We start from the raw sequence: 17,763 nt of genomic DNA, 5'->3' as shown, positions 1-17,763 counted from the left end.
GGTGTGCTGCACATGCCAGGGGTGTACCCTGCCTCTCGCCCGTAGTCAGCCGTGATTGGCTCCAGCAAATTGCTGTCGGGTTCAGGAAGTGAGTGAATGTCTTTTAATGCATTGCATTCTCTTTTCCAGGACACTCTGGAAATGTGTGCGCGGGAGAATGAATTCAAGAGCATCCTGTTTGCCCTGTGCTACTTCCATGCCGTGGTGGCCGAGAGGAGGAAGTTTGGCCCCCAGGGCTGGAACAGATCGTACCCATTTAACACTGGCGATCTCACTATTTCCATCAATGTGCTCTACAACTACCTTGAAGCCAATCCCAAGGTAGAGGTGTTCCTATTCCTCTTTTATTCTTGTTCAAACATTTACAAAGGCGCCCTTTGTAATCTTCATTAAAAATCTGAACACATTTGACTTCGGTTCAAAACCGCAGGCCACCATGTAGCAAAGCTGAATCCCCCTTGTCTTAAAATCCCAGGTGCCTTTCGATGACCTGCGCTACTTGTTCGGCGAGATCATGTATGGGGGTCATATCACGGACGACTGGGACCGCCGCCTATGCCGAACCTACTTGGAGGAATATATCAAGCCTGAGATGATGGAGGGGGAGCTGCACCTAGCACCTGGCTTCCCCTTGCCTGGAAACATGGACTACAACAGCTACCACCAGGTGAGCAGGACAGGACAGCGGCCCAGGTTGATTCTCAGCCTGAAACAGCACATAACTCCATCAACGCCACCGCCAGTAAAACCTGACCACCAGAGAGCTGCTTCCAGTCAATGTGTAAATAATATCCAGTGTCTGAAACGTGAAGCCGGTAAGGAATGGCTGAGTGGAAACATTATTACTCTGAAGAATCAGTAGCCATTCCGATGAGATGCTTGACCCTGGAAACTGGATTTTTATTATCAACTAAATGTGCAGGCGACGTGTTCGGGGTGTACCCCGCCTCTCTGGGGTATGCTCCAGCAACACCCGCAACATGCATACATACTGATCCCCAGCAAATAGAGATGTGGACCTTCTGATCTGGGTCGTGATCTGGATAAGGAGCTAAGAATCATATTGGTATTTCCCCATTGTATTTACCCTAGCCGAGGGGTCTCAAACTCACGGCCTGCGGAGCCCACGGGACGATATGAAAGTTTAATGTTAATGCGGCCCGACAGTTTTACATGATTACTTGTTTTATTTTTCATTCAGTGAATGCTATCTATCAGTGGTTAGCGCTGTCGCCTCAAGGCAAGAAGGTACCGAGATCGGATCCTATCTGTGCTGTGTTGTTAAATCCCAGTAGCATAAACCAGACTGAAGTAACACGAGGCGCTATAGCGGCGGCGATCATGTGATGTCGCACTAAGGGAACACATGCCAGCCCTCGCATGCAAGTTGGACTTGCTTTGAGCTGCACACCCATCCATCACCCAAAAGTCCGCGCTCCCTCGTTCCGCTTGCACCGGAGGAGCAGATAACTTTGGCTCGGGAGGTGCGGAATCATTAAATATAGACCGAACTCTGGGACGCTGCTTTAAGTGGTTGCGTCAGCAGCACCATCTACTTTGTGAAGATACACAAATGAATTTGGCTTTAGCTCTTTATGTAGAAATATTTAGCAAGTTTGGAATAAACATATTGTATAACAGCTGTATGTACTGTTTGATCAGCATTATTGATCCTAAGCCTGACTTGGTCATAGACACACATCCAGACAGCTCTCTGCAGTACTTTATGAGAACAAGAAACTCTTCACTCATGTCTCTGAAGAAAAACTGCAACGGAACAAAACTATGAATAACGTTTCAGAGAGCCATGCCTCCTCTGGTCCTTGGGGAGGGAGGGGGAGGGGGGAGTGGGACTTTTATTTCATTTCCCCTCAGTGTGGAGACCGCTCACCTTAGCCCTACCTTAAAAAACTCGAAGCAAACTGTGTGTGTAGAAGAAAGACATGGCACAAGCACAAACAAAGATGGTGCTGTAGCACTTTTACGGCTATCTGGCCAATGCACAGGTGAATGCATTCAGCAGAGGTTAGCCAGCGAGTCCAGAGGGCATCGAAAAAGCAGCCTGCAAAGTCTTTCTTTATTACAAGCCAATATATTCTCCATCAAATCTTTGGCACGTTATGATTCGAAGAGTATTTTCATTTAGTGGAAGTGCCTTTTCCACTTCCGCTTTCATGTGCAGTAGCGTAAAAGCACATTGATATTCATTGTGGACCAGCAGACGGCAGATGCTTCCGCAGGCACATGTTTCTGAAGACACAAGGCTTTCACACACTTCTGGCTTTTCTGATGCAGTACATTGACCACAACTTGCCCCCCGAGTCGCCCTACCTGTACGGCCTGCACCCCAACGCGGAGATCGGCTTCCTCACACAGACATCTGGGAAGCTTTTTTGCACGGTGCTGGAGATGCAGCCCAGGGACGGCGCCGCTGGCGAGAGCATAGGGACGACGCGTGACGAAAAGGTAACAAAGACACACCTCTTCAGTTTCACCTGAGTTTAGCCTGTCGCTGCAACGACGAATCAACCGTCACAATAGCTAGCTGATCTTGTTGATGTACTAATTCAGTAGATGGTTGATGACACTAAAAGCTTTAAAGTAATTATTATTCTGTTGTTATTATTATTAACTGATCTGATCAATGCTTTGATTCTAACTTGGCATATTGTGTTATTTTAACTATTTTGGATCGATCAGGTCGGTCCCTCTAACAATTCTAAGAGTTAAACAAACCCATCCTTTCTTTCTGCTTGCACCATTAACATTTGACTTCTATCTGCACAGCATATACTTTGAAACATGAACAGTAAAACACACACATACACACACACACACACACACACACACACACACACACACACACCTGACACATCGTGAAAACTGAAACCCCATTTTATTGGTAAAACCCGGACTAGATCCAAAACTCAATGATTGATGGCAGCAGTTGAAACGGCTCTGACCGGAATCACTCTCTGACACCAGCAGGGAGATTCTGGTTCAGGGACGGCCTTTTCTGGATCAGCAAATAACATTTATCTCAGTGCCAAACAGATCATCTTTCACATAACACTGACCTTCTGTTGCAGTTGACATTTCTTTTGACATGAATATGAGCTTTATACCTAAAGCTTATTATTTTTTGAGAAATTCATAAAAGTACCGAAATATTATCAAACTGTTAATAGAGAAGAAGAAAATCCTGGATCTGCATCCTGACCCAGATCTGAGCGTAAAAGTAGCCGACTCTTCCTCAGCCCTCGATCGATCATGCCACACGGGTTCATTAAATGGTTTTTGAGATGTTGTGTACACAACTAAACACGCTGGTAAACAAGGCCCCCCCACCCAGCCGTTGGCAGAGGGAACTGGTTCACACCTTTATCTGCTTAATGCAGCAGAGGTGCGGAGTGAAGGTGGGTAAATATGCCTGTTCCTAAACGCCACTCAGTATTCCTGTGATGCTCCAATGTCATCCTGACACAATCACAATTCCACACGTCCAGGTCACATTGGTAAGCCCCCATCCATTTCAGTCCACTGTCAAGTTGATCTTCCTGTCCTGGTGTAAAACTTCATTCAGATCATTGCAAGAAGACTTTTGAGAACAACTTCCAAACGTCTTTGCACACCTTTCCTGATTTGTGCATGCTTTGATGTCTTTGATACGGAAAGTGATTTTAGCCACTATTGAGTGAAGCAATGCAAATGTGAAGTATTAGAGGTTGATACTGACATAATGTACAGAAGGAGATTGTCCACGGTAACTCAAGCCTTAATATAAATGTAATAGTTTCAATGAAACTTGCCCTTTCCTGAACTTAATCTAATTTCCTGGTGACTCCTTTGAAGCAGCACGTGTCCCCTCGGTGACGCCTTATGGTGCGGGACCTTTGTGGCTCGGGGACCTGGATTCTCCCGTCTGTACAGATGACAGCTATGCAGAGCTCACAAAAGAAGTTCACTTTGTATTCACAGCGTTCAATAGCTGCCAAACCCAGATCAGATAGCCGGAGTGAAGAATGCATAGACGTGATGACCTCGCTACCTAATCCGTTGATGCGCCGCTCGTGCTCGTTGCCTTGGGAATCTATTGACACAGACATTAGCTTTCATCACTCGCCCACAAAAATATGATGTCAGCATAGATTTTCTGGAGGGATTAGACTGTTATTGAAAATAAAAAGAGCTGCCTTGCAAAATACGTCTTCATGAATATTTATAAAAAGTCTATATCAAACCGTTTCTCAGGATGTCAGCATCTGACACAGATAACCCCAATCCGTCCGGAGTCGTTTATTTCAATGGCTATTCGCTCCACTTCTGTGTCTTGGCCTGAGTATCTAGAAGGCAAAAACGAATTTTTTTTTTACTTCGATTTTTTACGATCCATCACTCATTCCCTCCTACATTATCAGGTACGTGCAGCACTGGAGGAGATCATGGAGAAGCTCCCGGAGGAATTCAACATGGCTGAGCTGCTGGGGAAGGCGGAGGAGAGGACTCCCTACCAGGTGGTGGCGCTGCAGGAATGTGAGCGCATGAACCTTCTGACGCAGGAGATCAGACGTTCCCTTCGAGAACTCAGCCTGGGACTCAAGGTGAAGAGACGATAGTGCCAATTAAATTCTGTTCTCAGCTTCCGTGACATAAAACACACTAAACACACTTTTTATTTCAGATCTCTTCACAGTCTCTTCAATTTGTGACCACTTGCAAATAAGAAAGGTCCTGTTGTACCTGATGAGGTGACAGCAGTTCTGCTAATGAGGAACTTTCATTTCTGAATCACTTATTGGCTTCCAATAGGTCCAAGCATTTTTAGAGAAGCAAATTTAATAGAAAAGTCGGTTCACTTAATTTAAATTTACGTGCCAGTGTCATTATGAGCTGCATATTCCAGCAGTTTATTCATCTACAGTTGGTAATACACTTCAGCATTTAAAGGGTGAGCTGACAGAAAACCGAAACCTGCCTCCAAACACAACATTCCCATCAGAGTTTGTGTTCAGATATTTAACTACAGGAAATATGTTTGCCTCCAGTTCATCTCACAGATCTGTTCGTCTCCTCCGATGCATCTCCTGTGCACGTCGTGAGCATGTCTCAGACCACGCCTCTAAACCAGCAGTGATAAAGGGCTGTCTTTAACAATGACGCAGATCATCAAGGAGCACAGTGGACATTCTATTGCCCAATAATAGTCATCCTCTCTGATAGGGGCTTATGTGCGTTTGATTTGAGAACCTCCTTAATCATCACCCTACAGAGGGGGGTTCAATCAGGAGGGGGGGTTACTGGCCACCCCTGAAATAACACTTCTCAACCCATTATTCTAAAATATGATTAACTGTCTTGCCAGTGAGAGGAGGGAACTTAGCACAGCCAACAGGTAAATTAATTATTCTGAACGTGTATGCTTCACATTCGCGCACACACACACACACAGCTGTGACATCGTCCTGCATAAATTAGTCCTTATCGCTGCAGTTTGTCAAAAGCTAAGTTTCAGCATGACTTCAGTCTCTGCTTGCAGAAAGGACAGCGATGTTTCCACTCTGTGTCGAGCCTGACTGATTCATGTGTCCCTAACAAAAGGAAATGGAGCGGCTGGCTTTACGTGGCTTTGATCTCCTGACACTACAAGCCTCCATAAATTGGCTCAGCGATTTAAAAGCCACGTAGACTATTGTGGCAGCAAATTAAATCATATTTCATCTTCATAGTGGAGTAAACAGGAAGTGCCTCAGTGAGGTTGTGCGGCTTCACGGTTCCATGGTGTGTCATAGTGCTGAGGCTGAACTGATGGATCGGGCTTATTTTGAGAACGTTTGCTAAAGTGAGAGGTTCCCAGTCAGCACAAAGATGTAGATTACTCTGCAGAATCTTATCAGTATCACTCCTATCTCCCATTCCAAATTGTTATGCCCATCACATACGGGTATCTGTACTTCAGCAATACATCAGCTCCAGTGTCATTGGCTGAAGGACACCAATGTTTTCATTTGCACGCCGTCTCATTAATCTCCAATACATCTTCTCTAGGCCATCTTACAGCATGTTTCTTTATCTGGCATTGTGGTCATGTTAGCACCGGTCGGGTTTGAGGCCTAATACCATTTAACACCACGCGTGGCAGAGCGATGTCACCTCCATTTGTTATCCGCTGGAACAAACAGGAAGTGGCACGCTCGATTCCTTGTTGCCTTGCTGCAATTAAAGCGAGCGAACCTACACACACGTTTCTTAACAGACGCAGTGGCATCTGTCAACACTAATTCTAATAGTTATGCAGATGATCAGAAAGAGCCAAATTGCACAACAGCCTCTTCATCAAAGTGCAGTAAACACTGGAAGACGTACATTCAATCATCAACTGGTACAACAACAACAACATCCTTGCTGTAATCATCACCAACATCACCTCAACTCAATGGATGTTTTTACTGCACTGATAGTTAGCGGCTTATCGTGGGACCCCGGCGGCAGCCGACAGGTACCGGCAGGCGAAGCTTACTGCGAGGACAGGTCATGGAGGAGGACTATTGGTCGGCATCGAAGACATTCTGGGAAACCGTGTGGTGTTCTGTGGAGGAATCAGAGACGGGAGGTCTCAGAGGTGGACTCGTCCATCACCCGGGCTGAAGTCACCGGGGGTGGCCGGGATTCTCCCTGAGTATCTTAAGTCTCTGGATGTGGAGGGACTGTCTCGGTTTACACGTCTCTGTAATATCGCATGGCGGTCGGGGACAGTGCCTCTGGACTGACAGACCGGAGCGGTGGTTCCTGAGGGTGTGCTCCAACTACACACAACTACGCACTAGCTCATCAGCCTCCCGGGGAAAGTCTAGTCCAGGGTGCTGGAGAGGACGGTTAGGCCGATGTTCGAATCTCGGATGAATTATAATTAGAGTAATTGAATATTTAAATTGTACTTGATTTTTAAGGGAAGGCTGGCAAGATCTCTGCGAAGAGCTGGCGACTTGTCCAGGCTCCAGCATAACACGTGACCCGAAGTTTTGGATGAGCAGCTGAATTCACTCATATATTCGTCTTCAAGAAGATGAATGAATGAACCGCTTTATACTCGGCAGAAGATCATCCTAGCGTTAGCCGGAGGTCATGGCGTGATGACGCTAGTCAGCAACAAAAGCCACCCGGAGTGCACCGATCCTGACACCTCGACCTGTTCGGAGTAATTCTGCCAACACACAGACTAAAATGGGAACCTCTTTGGCCAATGCCATTAATATGATACCAGTTGCACATTAAATACTGTCCTGTCCTGTGGCCCTACTTTTCAGGGAGAACTTACCATGACCAGTGATATGGAGAACCTTCAGAATTCCATTTTCCTGGACATGGTTCCAGACAGCTGGACCCAGCGGGCCTACCCCTACATGTCTGGCCTGGCCCTGTGGTTCACGGACCTGCTGGCTAGGATCAAGGAGCTGGAAGTCTGGTCAGGAGACTTCGTTTTACCATCTGTAGTGTGGCTAGCCGGCTTCTTCAACCCACAGTCCTTCCTCACAGCCATCATGCAGGTGATGGCTCGAAGGTAAGGCCAGTGTGTATGTTAGGACATGAAGTGTTGATGTGATAGAACGCTTTGTGACACAGTCTATCTCTATGCGACTGGATGATAGGAATGAGTGGCCTCTGGACCGCATGTGCCTGCAGTGTGACGTCACCAAGAAGAATCGTGAGGACTTCAGCGTGCCGCCGCGTGAAGGGGCCTACGTCCACGGGCTGTACATGGAGGGTGCGCGCTGGGACACGCAGGTACAGGAGTTACACATTGATTTCTGTGCTGGGCTGACTGTGACAGATGTAGCTGCTGACATCTCGTCTCCAGTGTAGGTGTGGACAAAATAAAAAATGGCACACTTTAATTCAAAGGCGCCTTATAGGCGGATCAACTTATGCATTGAGCCAAGCTCAAAATGCATCGTTAAATGGAGTCGAGTTGGACTTTTTTACCCCTGGAAGCCCTTCACCTTCCCTTTGAGGCTTCGTGTGCTACTGTTTGCAGTCAGCTTCCCTGGGCTCCATCTATCTACATACATGCAGCTACTGCATGGACACAGCTTTAAAGGAGCTTCCCCGTGGACCTCTTAATTAGAGAATGTGCAGAGTGTGCACTGACCACTTAAATCACTGCCTTTAGAGAACCGGTTCCCTTTTTCTTCATTAAAGTTGGAAATGCAGGCAGATGGACAGCTTCTCCTCACAGCTTCTCCACTTCCCTTCTGCTTTTCCTCCTCCTCCTCTCTTCTTGTCCTCCTCGTGACTAATACTTTATCAGTGTTGAGGATTAGCATAGTAGAAGAGAGCAATCGACTCATCTGGATAAATCTCTGTGCAGCAATATAGCAATAAACTTACTTACATTCATGATGTATAATATCAACATCGTGGAGATATAATGCAATTCTACATCAGAGGACGCTTGTGTTTATGTAATGTTAACAAATTCTCAATCTTTGTAGTACAGTTCTAGTCTCTGAAAATTGTAATGGTACAATATAATTCTGCTGCAATAGTACCAGTGTCCATATATAGTGCCATTATATAAAATTATATTCGATCTCAATGAACCCATAATTTGTATTTTCCCAGACAGATATAAAGTTATTGCTATTTAACACCTCTTTAAAGTTTTATAGCTTACGCAGATGAAATTAGGGCTCTCTCCTCTCAGCTTCCCAAAGTCATCAGGATTTACATTCATTCCTGAAAGTCACTGTGCATTCATGGTGAAACTCGTGTTTGTCAGGCGCTAAGTGTAGGAGGATTAATTAATGAGACGGACCACTCTGTTTCACACCGTTACAAGTGTGCATTCTCAGGCTGCTTGACTTTGACTCAAACTCTGCCGACTTTCACTGCTTTTCAAGAGTACCACGATGGCGTGCTCTAAAAACATTGCATGTGCCAATGGAGACAAGCCGGATATCTGGTTGTATCATTATTAAATGCTGCCTCAATGGCATGAAGAGAGCCTGCCTCTGATCTCTGTCTGTCATCCAATAGCTTGTCATGAACGTACACATAGGGGTAAGATGAGCCAGAGGGGAAGTTGACCCCCTCTTTGTTTGTCAAAGTAAATTTCCTGCATATCAGGTAAAATGAGGATTATCTCAAGGCAAATTCATCCCGGTCTAAAATTATATATTGCACATGTTGGTGATTTTGTAACCTACAAAATCATGTGCATCACCTCACTAAAGATCAGCACGAATTTCCAAGCTAGCCTGTTTTTTTTCAAAATGGTGGCTATGGGGTAAGTTGAGCCAAAGGTGCAACTTCAAAAGGCTGTAGGACCTGCACGGGGGGAGCAACAGTTCGTATTCCCCTCCTGAAACTCAGACAGTTGGAATATTGAATAGTTATTTTGATTTCATGGTTAAATTGTTTCATAACTAATTGTTGGTTTGTTCTCACAAGTTCAAACTGGCAGCATAATGTGCAGGTTTACATTGTAAAAAGTCTACGTTTAATTTACCCCTCACCATGGGGCAATCTCACGAGATTCAGCATTCAGATCTCGAACAATACTTGAGTTGGAACCGTGGATAACTGGGCATTTCTTTCAAGTCATACCTGAGTATAAGTCGCAGGACCAGCTATAAAAAAAAAAAGAGTGACTTGTAGTCGGGAAACTACGGTACTACACATACGTATTGCTCCATCCTTCCCTCTCCTTTACTACGCTGTCTTTTTCTTCCAGACTGGCATGATTGTCGATGCCCGCCTGAAAGAGCTCACCCCGGCCATGCCAGTCATCTTCATCAAGGCCATTCCTGTGGACAAACAGGAGATCAAGAATGTGTACAACTGTCCTATCTATAAGACCCGCCAGAGGGGGCCAACATATGTCTGGACCTTCAACCTGAAGACCAAGGATAGTCCCTCCAAGTGGACTTTAGCTGGAGTAGCTTTGCTTCTGCAAACCTAGCAGGACTTTAAGCCCATTGTTAGTGGTTATGGTGCCAGCAGGATCACGATTGGTCCAAACAAGCAAGTCAATGCAATTTATAAATATCGACTCCAATGAAAAGTTTAGTGAGAAATAAAAGGTGTCCTCCACTCAGGGTTTTACTGCAACGACTTACCAGTAGCACCTGATGGCTACCACTAAGGCTAGCAATTGTTATTGCTCTTAGACCGTCAGAAAAATATGGAATTCTATGTGAAACATAAATGACACGAAATATAATAAAATTGTTTTTGATTCAATAATGCTTTATGTGTTTATTCTGAATTTGGTGCTGGTAACTTGCTTTAGCAACACCTGACTGGGTCAGAGCGCCTATTTGCTAAAGGCTCAGTTGACTCCAGGTATGGGCTGAGCAATATAAACTGGTCTGTAGGTTGTGATGAGAACCCACAACAAGTCATTAAATAACATTTTGTTAAAATGAGATTAGCTATGGAATTATTAGGCCTATCTGTGTTTCATGAGTTGATGGTTGTCTCTCTATACCACCAATACCAAATTAATGAGCCACAGTGTGTCCTGCTGTGAAACCTCCTCTATCTGCAATAGCAAAGCACATCTCATCGCCACAGATCTTACAGTTTTTGTGTTTGTCCAAATTTATTTCTGATGTTACTGTCAGTAGCAGAGAATGTCTCTCCATCCACCAACAGGAAGTGGCAGATCACATCTCAAAAGTGAAATCTCAGAAATGACAGATGACACCACCGTGAGAGAAGACATACTCATTCTGCCTGATTTGTTTCTCGTTAACCTTTGGAGGATTCTAGTGAGTCCAAAATATCCTTTGTGGGCAGTTTTCTGAGCCTCTCAGAGATAAAGATGTTGAAATAGCCAGTTTGACTTTGACCTAATGCATGTAAATGATTAAAATGCTAATTGTGCTTTTGAAGATAATTTTTTTGTAATGTGATGCATCTGTGAGTGACTTTATGAAGAAGTGTTATAAATGTCAGAGCAGAGAAAAAATAATAATCTAGACAAATCAGAATCCAGTCACTAATTAACCTTTTTTAAAGGTGCGCTCGCACACCACTGATGCATTTTACGTGCACAAAATACTTGATCTTAATTTCCACTTTCAGAATAAAGATTCTTTATCGTGCATTCCAGACTGTGTGTGGTTTTACTTTCCCATATGTAATATAGGCTGTCAGGATCCCAGCCCGATCCTCCTGCTCTACTCTCTCTGCTCTGCCTGCCACGCCCGTCATCAGCTCATCCACATCACCTGTGCTGCTCTGAACACCTGCTGCTCGTCTCCTCATCAGCCCCCCTGCATTTAGATTCTGCTCAGTCCTCTGCTCTCTGCCAGAGACTTGTTCCTACTCTCCAGCACTCTAACCCTCGTTGTAGTTCACGTGTACCCGCCCTGCTTGTGTTTTGGATTTTCGTCTTTTTGCCTGCTCCTCTGGATTTGTCTGCCTGATTGATCTGATTACCTGGTGTGTGAACTCTGCCCGTTTCCTCGAACTCGTCTACTGCCTGCCTAATTCTGATTTGTCTGCTGGAAACAGTAAAGTTACATTTGGATTCCCTTCTCCTGTTGTGATTTTGGGTTCTCCCTGTCTCTGACAATAGGCTATCCCATTTTAGCGCCAATATGCAGTCTCTCCAGTCTCTCCTGTTCACCGTCTCTCAGTCGTGCCTCTTCTCTTCCTTTTGAGAACTCTCTCCCTCACCCTCTCCTGCTCTTTTCACTTTACTCCTTTCTTCCTCCCACCTTGAGATTAAGGAACCTTCTCCAAATCAGAAAGTGTGGAGTGTCACACTTTCTGGTTTTTCACTTTCCTCTGCAGCGTATGCAGTAGATTCACACGTAGCCAAGCACAAAAAAAAATCTCCGCCTCCCCTTGTTCTCTTCCTGTCTCCGTCCTGTGTCTCCCTTATCTGGTCAAAATGGCGTCTTAACAATGCATTCAGAGACAGAGAGGTTTGAGGAGGAGAGTCAGATGGTGGGGGGGGTATTCAATTCAATTCAGTTTTATTTATATAGTGCCAGATCACAACATAAAGTCATCTCAAGGCACTTTACAGGATTAGCAGGGAAAGACCTGCAGGGAAACACAGAACCCAACTTGACCCACAAGAGCAACGGAGGCAAGGAAAAACTTCCCTTTAACGGGCAGAAACCTTGGACAGAACCTAGGCTCATGGTGGACGGCCATCTGTCTGGCCGGCTGGGTTGAGAGAGAGAGAAAGAGAGAGAGAGAGAGAATGGCAGGTCGGAGACGAGTCAAGGAGATGGATAGGGAAGTGATAGTGAGACAGAGCAGGAGCAGACAAAAACAAAATGCTAATGCTAGCGACGTGGACTTCAGTGTTGAGGGACACAGGTCCAGGTTCTGCAGCACCACGGACAGAAGGACCTGAAAGAGAGAGAGGGACAAACAGCGGGAGAGAGCGAACAAGACTACGGGGAATAGAGACATATTGCACACATCTATTTATAACATAAATAATCAGATATGAGGAGGAAAGCAATGTTATGGAGTTAAGGATTTATGGAAAACTAGCAAATTATACCTTCAGGTGGCCTCTTGAAAATTGAGGTGGCCTGTGCACATAATCCATGAAACCGGTGTGGAGGATTTAGTTTGTCCTGTGATGTAGCAGAGTTTCTGCAAAACTGTTCTCATCCAATGGATCCTCTGCTATGCCCCAAATCCCATTATCACCTTTCTACACCTTCCTCCATCCAGGCTGCCCTTTCATTCATGGCACGCAGCCTCAGCGTGGAATATTTCACCGTCCAACATTTGCAACCACTTTTATTGGAGCAATGGCTGCAAGATTTTGCATAGAGACATGAGCAAGTTTCCAACGGCTGAAATAGTGTAGCTGCTGTATACTTGCTAAATGTCTTCATCTAAATCAGACCAATGGTTGAAAATTCTGCAGCTCAGTTTAACCCTAAATTTGATCAGCGATGGGCCAGAAAATAAATGCACAGGCGCAGCTGACGACTGCACACGCTTTTCATGAAGTGCTGCGGTTATTGAAAATATGAGCTCTGTATTGAATTCAATGGATGCACTTTGGTGCGTTGCATCAGGCTGTAATAGGACTCGGAGCCGCTCCTCCGATCCAAGCGTCCTCGCTGCAGATCAGCCACCTGGTATAGGTGTTGCTCATTTCATTAATGTGTTTTTATATACAAGTGTTGTGAGGAGGGTGGAAGAAGAAGGTTCCATCTGTTCCCCACATTCTGTTTGCAGAGCATGACTCAAAACTTATTAGGTGTTTTTTAATAAACGTTCTACACTTTGCAGAGTGCTGGAGTGGCGCCTGCGGTTTCTATGGTTGCACATTGCCTTTAGATCCTCTCTGTCCATGGGATAGCTGGGATTCTGGGGTTCTTAAAATCTGCCATGTTCTCCCCTGTGTGTGTGTGTGTGGACGGGGGGGGAATTGGTCACTCTTGTCTCTAGGTCTAAGTGTGTGCGTGAGTGGCCCCAAAATGTGCTGGCAACGCATCCGGGGTGTGCCCCGCCTCTCGCCCGTAGACAGCTGGGATAGGCTGCAGCAACACCCGGGATCGGCCTGCAAGGAGGTTCTGTCAGGCCTGAAGGATGAATTTTTTTTTTTTTAAATGCTTTTCAAGAATTATCGGCTAGGGGGCGCACTGTTTTGGTCAGAGTAGAAGAAATGCATCACTGAGACAGACCAAACAGCATATGGCAGCTGACTTTGTGGGAGGCGCAAGTGGCGATCCTGCTCATGTCCCCTGCCTGAGAGACGTGCGTGTGACGAGATCTAATGCGGACGTGAAACGGTACAAAGACAAGCCTGCAGGATTGCTGCGGGAGTTTGAGAGACGTTTTCAGGTATTTGGTGAACTTGAGACAGAACTTTCTGTTTTTTGCTCACCTTTCATAGTTAAAGTTTCTGATGTGTCGACATCCAGCGAGAAATAATTGATTTGCAATGTGACGCAGATTTGAAGGGCAAATTTGCCTCCATAGGTCTGGACACATTTTATCAGTATCTATTGCCACGGTACCCCAAATGAACAGCCCTGGCTGCAAAGAACTGCATGTTTGGGACAATCTACCCTTTTGAACACATTTTGTCGGTAATGAACATCAATAAAACTAAAATGCGTTCAAGGCTCACACACAAGCACTTAAATGACATTCTGAGAGTGACATCTAGTCGGGACATGACACCTGATGCTGATGCACTTGTGCAGGCGAAAAGATGCCAAGTTTCAGGAACAAAACCAAAGCAGTGTAGACGAGACTAACGCCTTTAAAATGCTGCCTTAGACACTGTTTGCACTGAAGGAATACAGCTCTGTGAAGATGAATCCTTCCTGTGGTGATTTAATGTTAGTGAACAGCTTCAGTTCTTTAGTTTGTGAGGTGTAGGCAGGGATTCAATTTAGATTTGATATGCAAATGTGTAAATGGTTTAAAAAGCCCTTTCTTTAGAAGTCTCATTTAATCTTTAAGTGCATTGCTATATTTTTCAATACCAATTGCTTGTTAAAGTGTTGTGCCTTCGTACAATCAATGGGATCAGTTGTAATGCATGCATGTGAATGATAAAAGTAAGTTGCATGTTTCTCAAAAGAAATCTGAGGTGTTTCATGAAATGTTTTGTAAAATAATAGTTTTTCCTGATGTACTTCATTACACTAAAACAAAGGAAAGACATGACATTTTTGCTGTTTATAGCTGAATATGCTACAATTTTAATGGTCCGGCCCACTTGACATCGTCCTAGGTCGTATGCGGCCCGCGATGTGAAATGAGTTTGACACCCCTGGTGTGGATGGATGTGTTTGTGAAACGTCCTGTGTGTGTGTGTGTGTGTGTGTGTGCGCCACCACTGAAGCGTTGGGCCAGTCCTGGCGACGCCAGTGTGACGCCAGTCTTCACATGCAGCCAGTGAATTGGGACAGCTTCTCCAGTGGGGCTGACCTTTCTTCCCCTTTAAGTCTTCTTTTCTATCCCTCCATTGTGATGTCTGCTCCGTGCTGATAAGGATCGCCTGCCTCTTGTTCTCCTCTCACCTGTTTTATCGTGTTCCTGCCCTGGTAGGTGAGGTGAGATCATTACTGAACATTTGGGCATCATGTTGAAGAGTTTTTCCAGCGTTTCTCACATTTCTCTATTAATGTGCTTATATTTGAACTGTTTTCGGACTTTGCCGCTCCCCACTGGATCGTGTGTGTGGAACATTAATATTAATGTATAATTAAACTATCCTCCCTGTGTCATCGCCTGCGTGGACTGCTAACTGGTCTAAACTGCCCAAACACTTAACACAGATGTGTGACATGGAAAGCCAGATGTGTAACAGCGAAGCTCCAGATGTTTGATATGAAAGGTTTGGAGCTTGGTGAGGAATATTTGTAGGGAATAATAGCATTTTTTTGGCATTCTGCTGTGAAGGGAGGAAAGATAGGAAAGAAGGGAAGTTTAATTATCACGTTAGGTGGTTGCTAGGTTACAGGTCAGTGCAGGGAAGCTCCTGGAATGCTACGGAGATGTGTCTCTAATTTCAAACATGAAATGTGATTTCTGCAATCAGTAATAACTAATAAGCAGTGATAATTCTTTTGTTTGATCAGAATCACCGTTCAACGCTACATTTCTACACGCTCCACATAGAGAAACCTCAGCAGTGATTATCTAACAGGAAGAGAGACGGAGCTTCATGTGGTCATTTAGTGGGAGGATGATCGATATTTTGGCCAGAGATCTCTCGTTGGCCAAACAATGGGTCCAACATGTCTCCCAAAGGACTGAACAAATAAAGATGATTTTTTTTTTCGACATTATCAAACTTCTCACACACACAAACACACACAGTGAGCGAGAGAAAGGAAACTTTCAACCTCTGAGCGCCTTACTTTCCTAGTGCATGATGGGTAACGGCAGGCTTTCACTGAGCTGATTTATTGTGTTTTATCATTGAAAATATTTAGACTTGCTGTGAATTTGTGGGTTTTGGTCTGTCAACAGAATGCATGTTGTCTGGCCATGAGCAATTCATGCTAATTAAACATTTATTATTTTACAAACGCATGCAGTATATAATCGATGAAGTGATTAGCAAGACAAACATGTCTGAAGATTTGAGGACCTGATTCCAAGTATCAGGTGGATCAGTAATTGCTATTGTCTTGTATTTCTTCGTCTGTGTTTTGTTTAAAACATCTTTAAATTATGAATGTGGTTTGAAAGGACAGTCCTCTTGTGCAGAAAAGCCTATTATGTTTCTGGTCTAGAGAGAAATCCGCATTGTCCTGGCCTCTACTGAGCCCAGTGCACTGATGTCAGTCAGATTTATTGTGTGCTTTATTATAATGCATTAAGCAGGAATAAGGAAAGGAAAGGAACGCAAGCCCGCTGGATGCCATCTCGGTTTGGGCCGTGTGCTAGCAGGGTCAGGCTCCGTCAAGCTCTTCTGACCTTTACGTTGGTTTCCATGGCAGGTTTCAAAAACACGAAAGAAAAAACTCTATTTTCCTCTAATATTATTCCAGTGTGCACTGGAATGCTTTTTATTTATTTGAAAGAGCTTTGTTTTGGGACCTGTCCACACAAGACATGGGTTTGTTGAAACGAGATGGCGAAACCTTCTGAAGAACAAACTCTAAAAGATTCAGTTCTGTTTCAAATCAAGATGTATCAGTTTCTCTCACCAGCTTCCAGCTTTGGAAGTTCAGCGGAGTTCAAACTAAATATTTTCTGCCTCATGTTTGCATTCAAAGTGAAAGAGACAGACTGCAACGAAATACATTGTTGAAGATGTTAGATCTGAAAAGTTGGTTTGAAGGCTGCTGCTTATTTTGCAGAAAGCCGTGTTCCCTTTTCTTCTTCCGGTTGAGTTGCAACGCTTGTCTCGGACCATCAGTCATCTTACCTCTCACGCTCCAGCTGATCTCACAGCCGTAGGTTGCATTTTGTTTTTGGGGGGGTTGCAGATTCATATTTTCATTTAAATGCTGATGGGTGGGGATCAGTAGAAATTGGAATCCCAGAATTATTCTCTATTTTTATTCATCGTTTTTTCTTTTTGCATGTTTGTGGCGGGGTGCAGGTGCTGCTCCAGTCATCATGAATGTACAGCATTAAAGTCAGCCGTGTTAATTTAGATGCTACGTAACTTCTTCTTCTTCTTCCTCATCGTCTTCTTCTTCTTCTATCCCATGAGGACACTGGCAGTCAAAGCAACGGGTTCGCCTGTAACATATTGTCAGATGTGTGAGAGGAAAGCTCTGCTGCAGTTTGGGAGTCGTCCAAACGTTTGCGGCAGGGCTGCTCTGGAGGCAGGAGTAATCGCATTATCGCTGGTGCACCTCAGTGAGCAGGAACAAAAAGGATTTTTACACGCCGTAACTTTAACTGGAGGTTATAAAGGAGAAGGTGTATTTCACACGAAGCCCTTTTCACACAGAGATGTGAAGACCCTTCTTTGTTTATGCCCTAACAACTCAGTGCCCCTCGTTGTCTGACATCAAACAGGAAGTCAGCATCTCGCCTGCTTCACCTACATCACGTCAGAATTTAAGCATGTCTTTGCTCAAGGAGAAACAAGATCGTCGTCCACCCACCCGGCTTCATCTTGCTGCTCGTGCATGTTGTAATGGATTAGAATTTGGTTCCCTAATCAATCATAAGTGTGCTTTGGGCATAGCATGAAGTAAACCAATCAGAATGCCTTTAAAAGCCAAGATCAGAATAAGCATTACGAACATGAAGTGGGCACTGTGTGTGGAAAGGTCTAATGTACTGGTGGTGAAGTAGCAA

The 17,763-nt window shown here is 44.6% G+C and overlaps 1 protein-coding gene across 1 annotated transcript in view; it reads left to right on the top strand.

Moving 5' to 3' along the window:
* Positions 1-9,958, top strand: part of dnah9 (dynein, axonemal, heavy chain 9) — a 90,913-nt gene extending 80,955 nt beyond the window's left edge. Inside the window, exons 72-78 of the mRNA XM_068754542.1 lie at positions 130-321; positions 476-667; positions 2,296-2,466; positions 4,419-4,601; positions 7,305-7,558; positions 7,647-7,782; positions 9,731-9,958. Of these exons, the coding sequence (XP_068610643.1) occupies positions 130-321; positions 476-667; positions 2,296-2,466; positions 4,419-4,601; positions 7,305-7,558; positions 7,647-7,782; positions 9,731-9,958 (1,356 nt within the window). The remainder of the gene's footprint in view (positions 1-129; positions 322-475; positions 668-2,295; positions 2,467-4,418; positions 4,602-7,304; positions 7,559-7,646; positions 7,783-9,730) is intronic.
* The last annotated feature ends 7,805 nt before the right edge of the window (positions 9,959-17,763 follow it).

This window comes from Brachionichthys hirsutus, chromosome 21 (assembly GCF_040956055.1).
Source record: "Brachionichthys hirsutus isolate HB-005 chromosome 21, CSIRO-AGI_Bhir_v1, whole genome shotgun sequence".
In the NCBI taxonomy this organism is placed as follows: domain Eukaryota; kingdom Metazoa; phylum Chordata; class Actinopteri; order Lophiiformes; family Brachionichthyidae; genus Brachionichthys; species Brachionichthys hirsutus.
The sequence above is the reverse complement of the archived record's forward strand: the minus strand, read 5'-3'. Positions and strand labels throughout refer to the sequence as shown.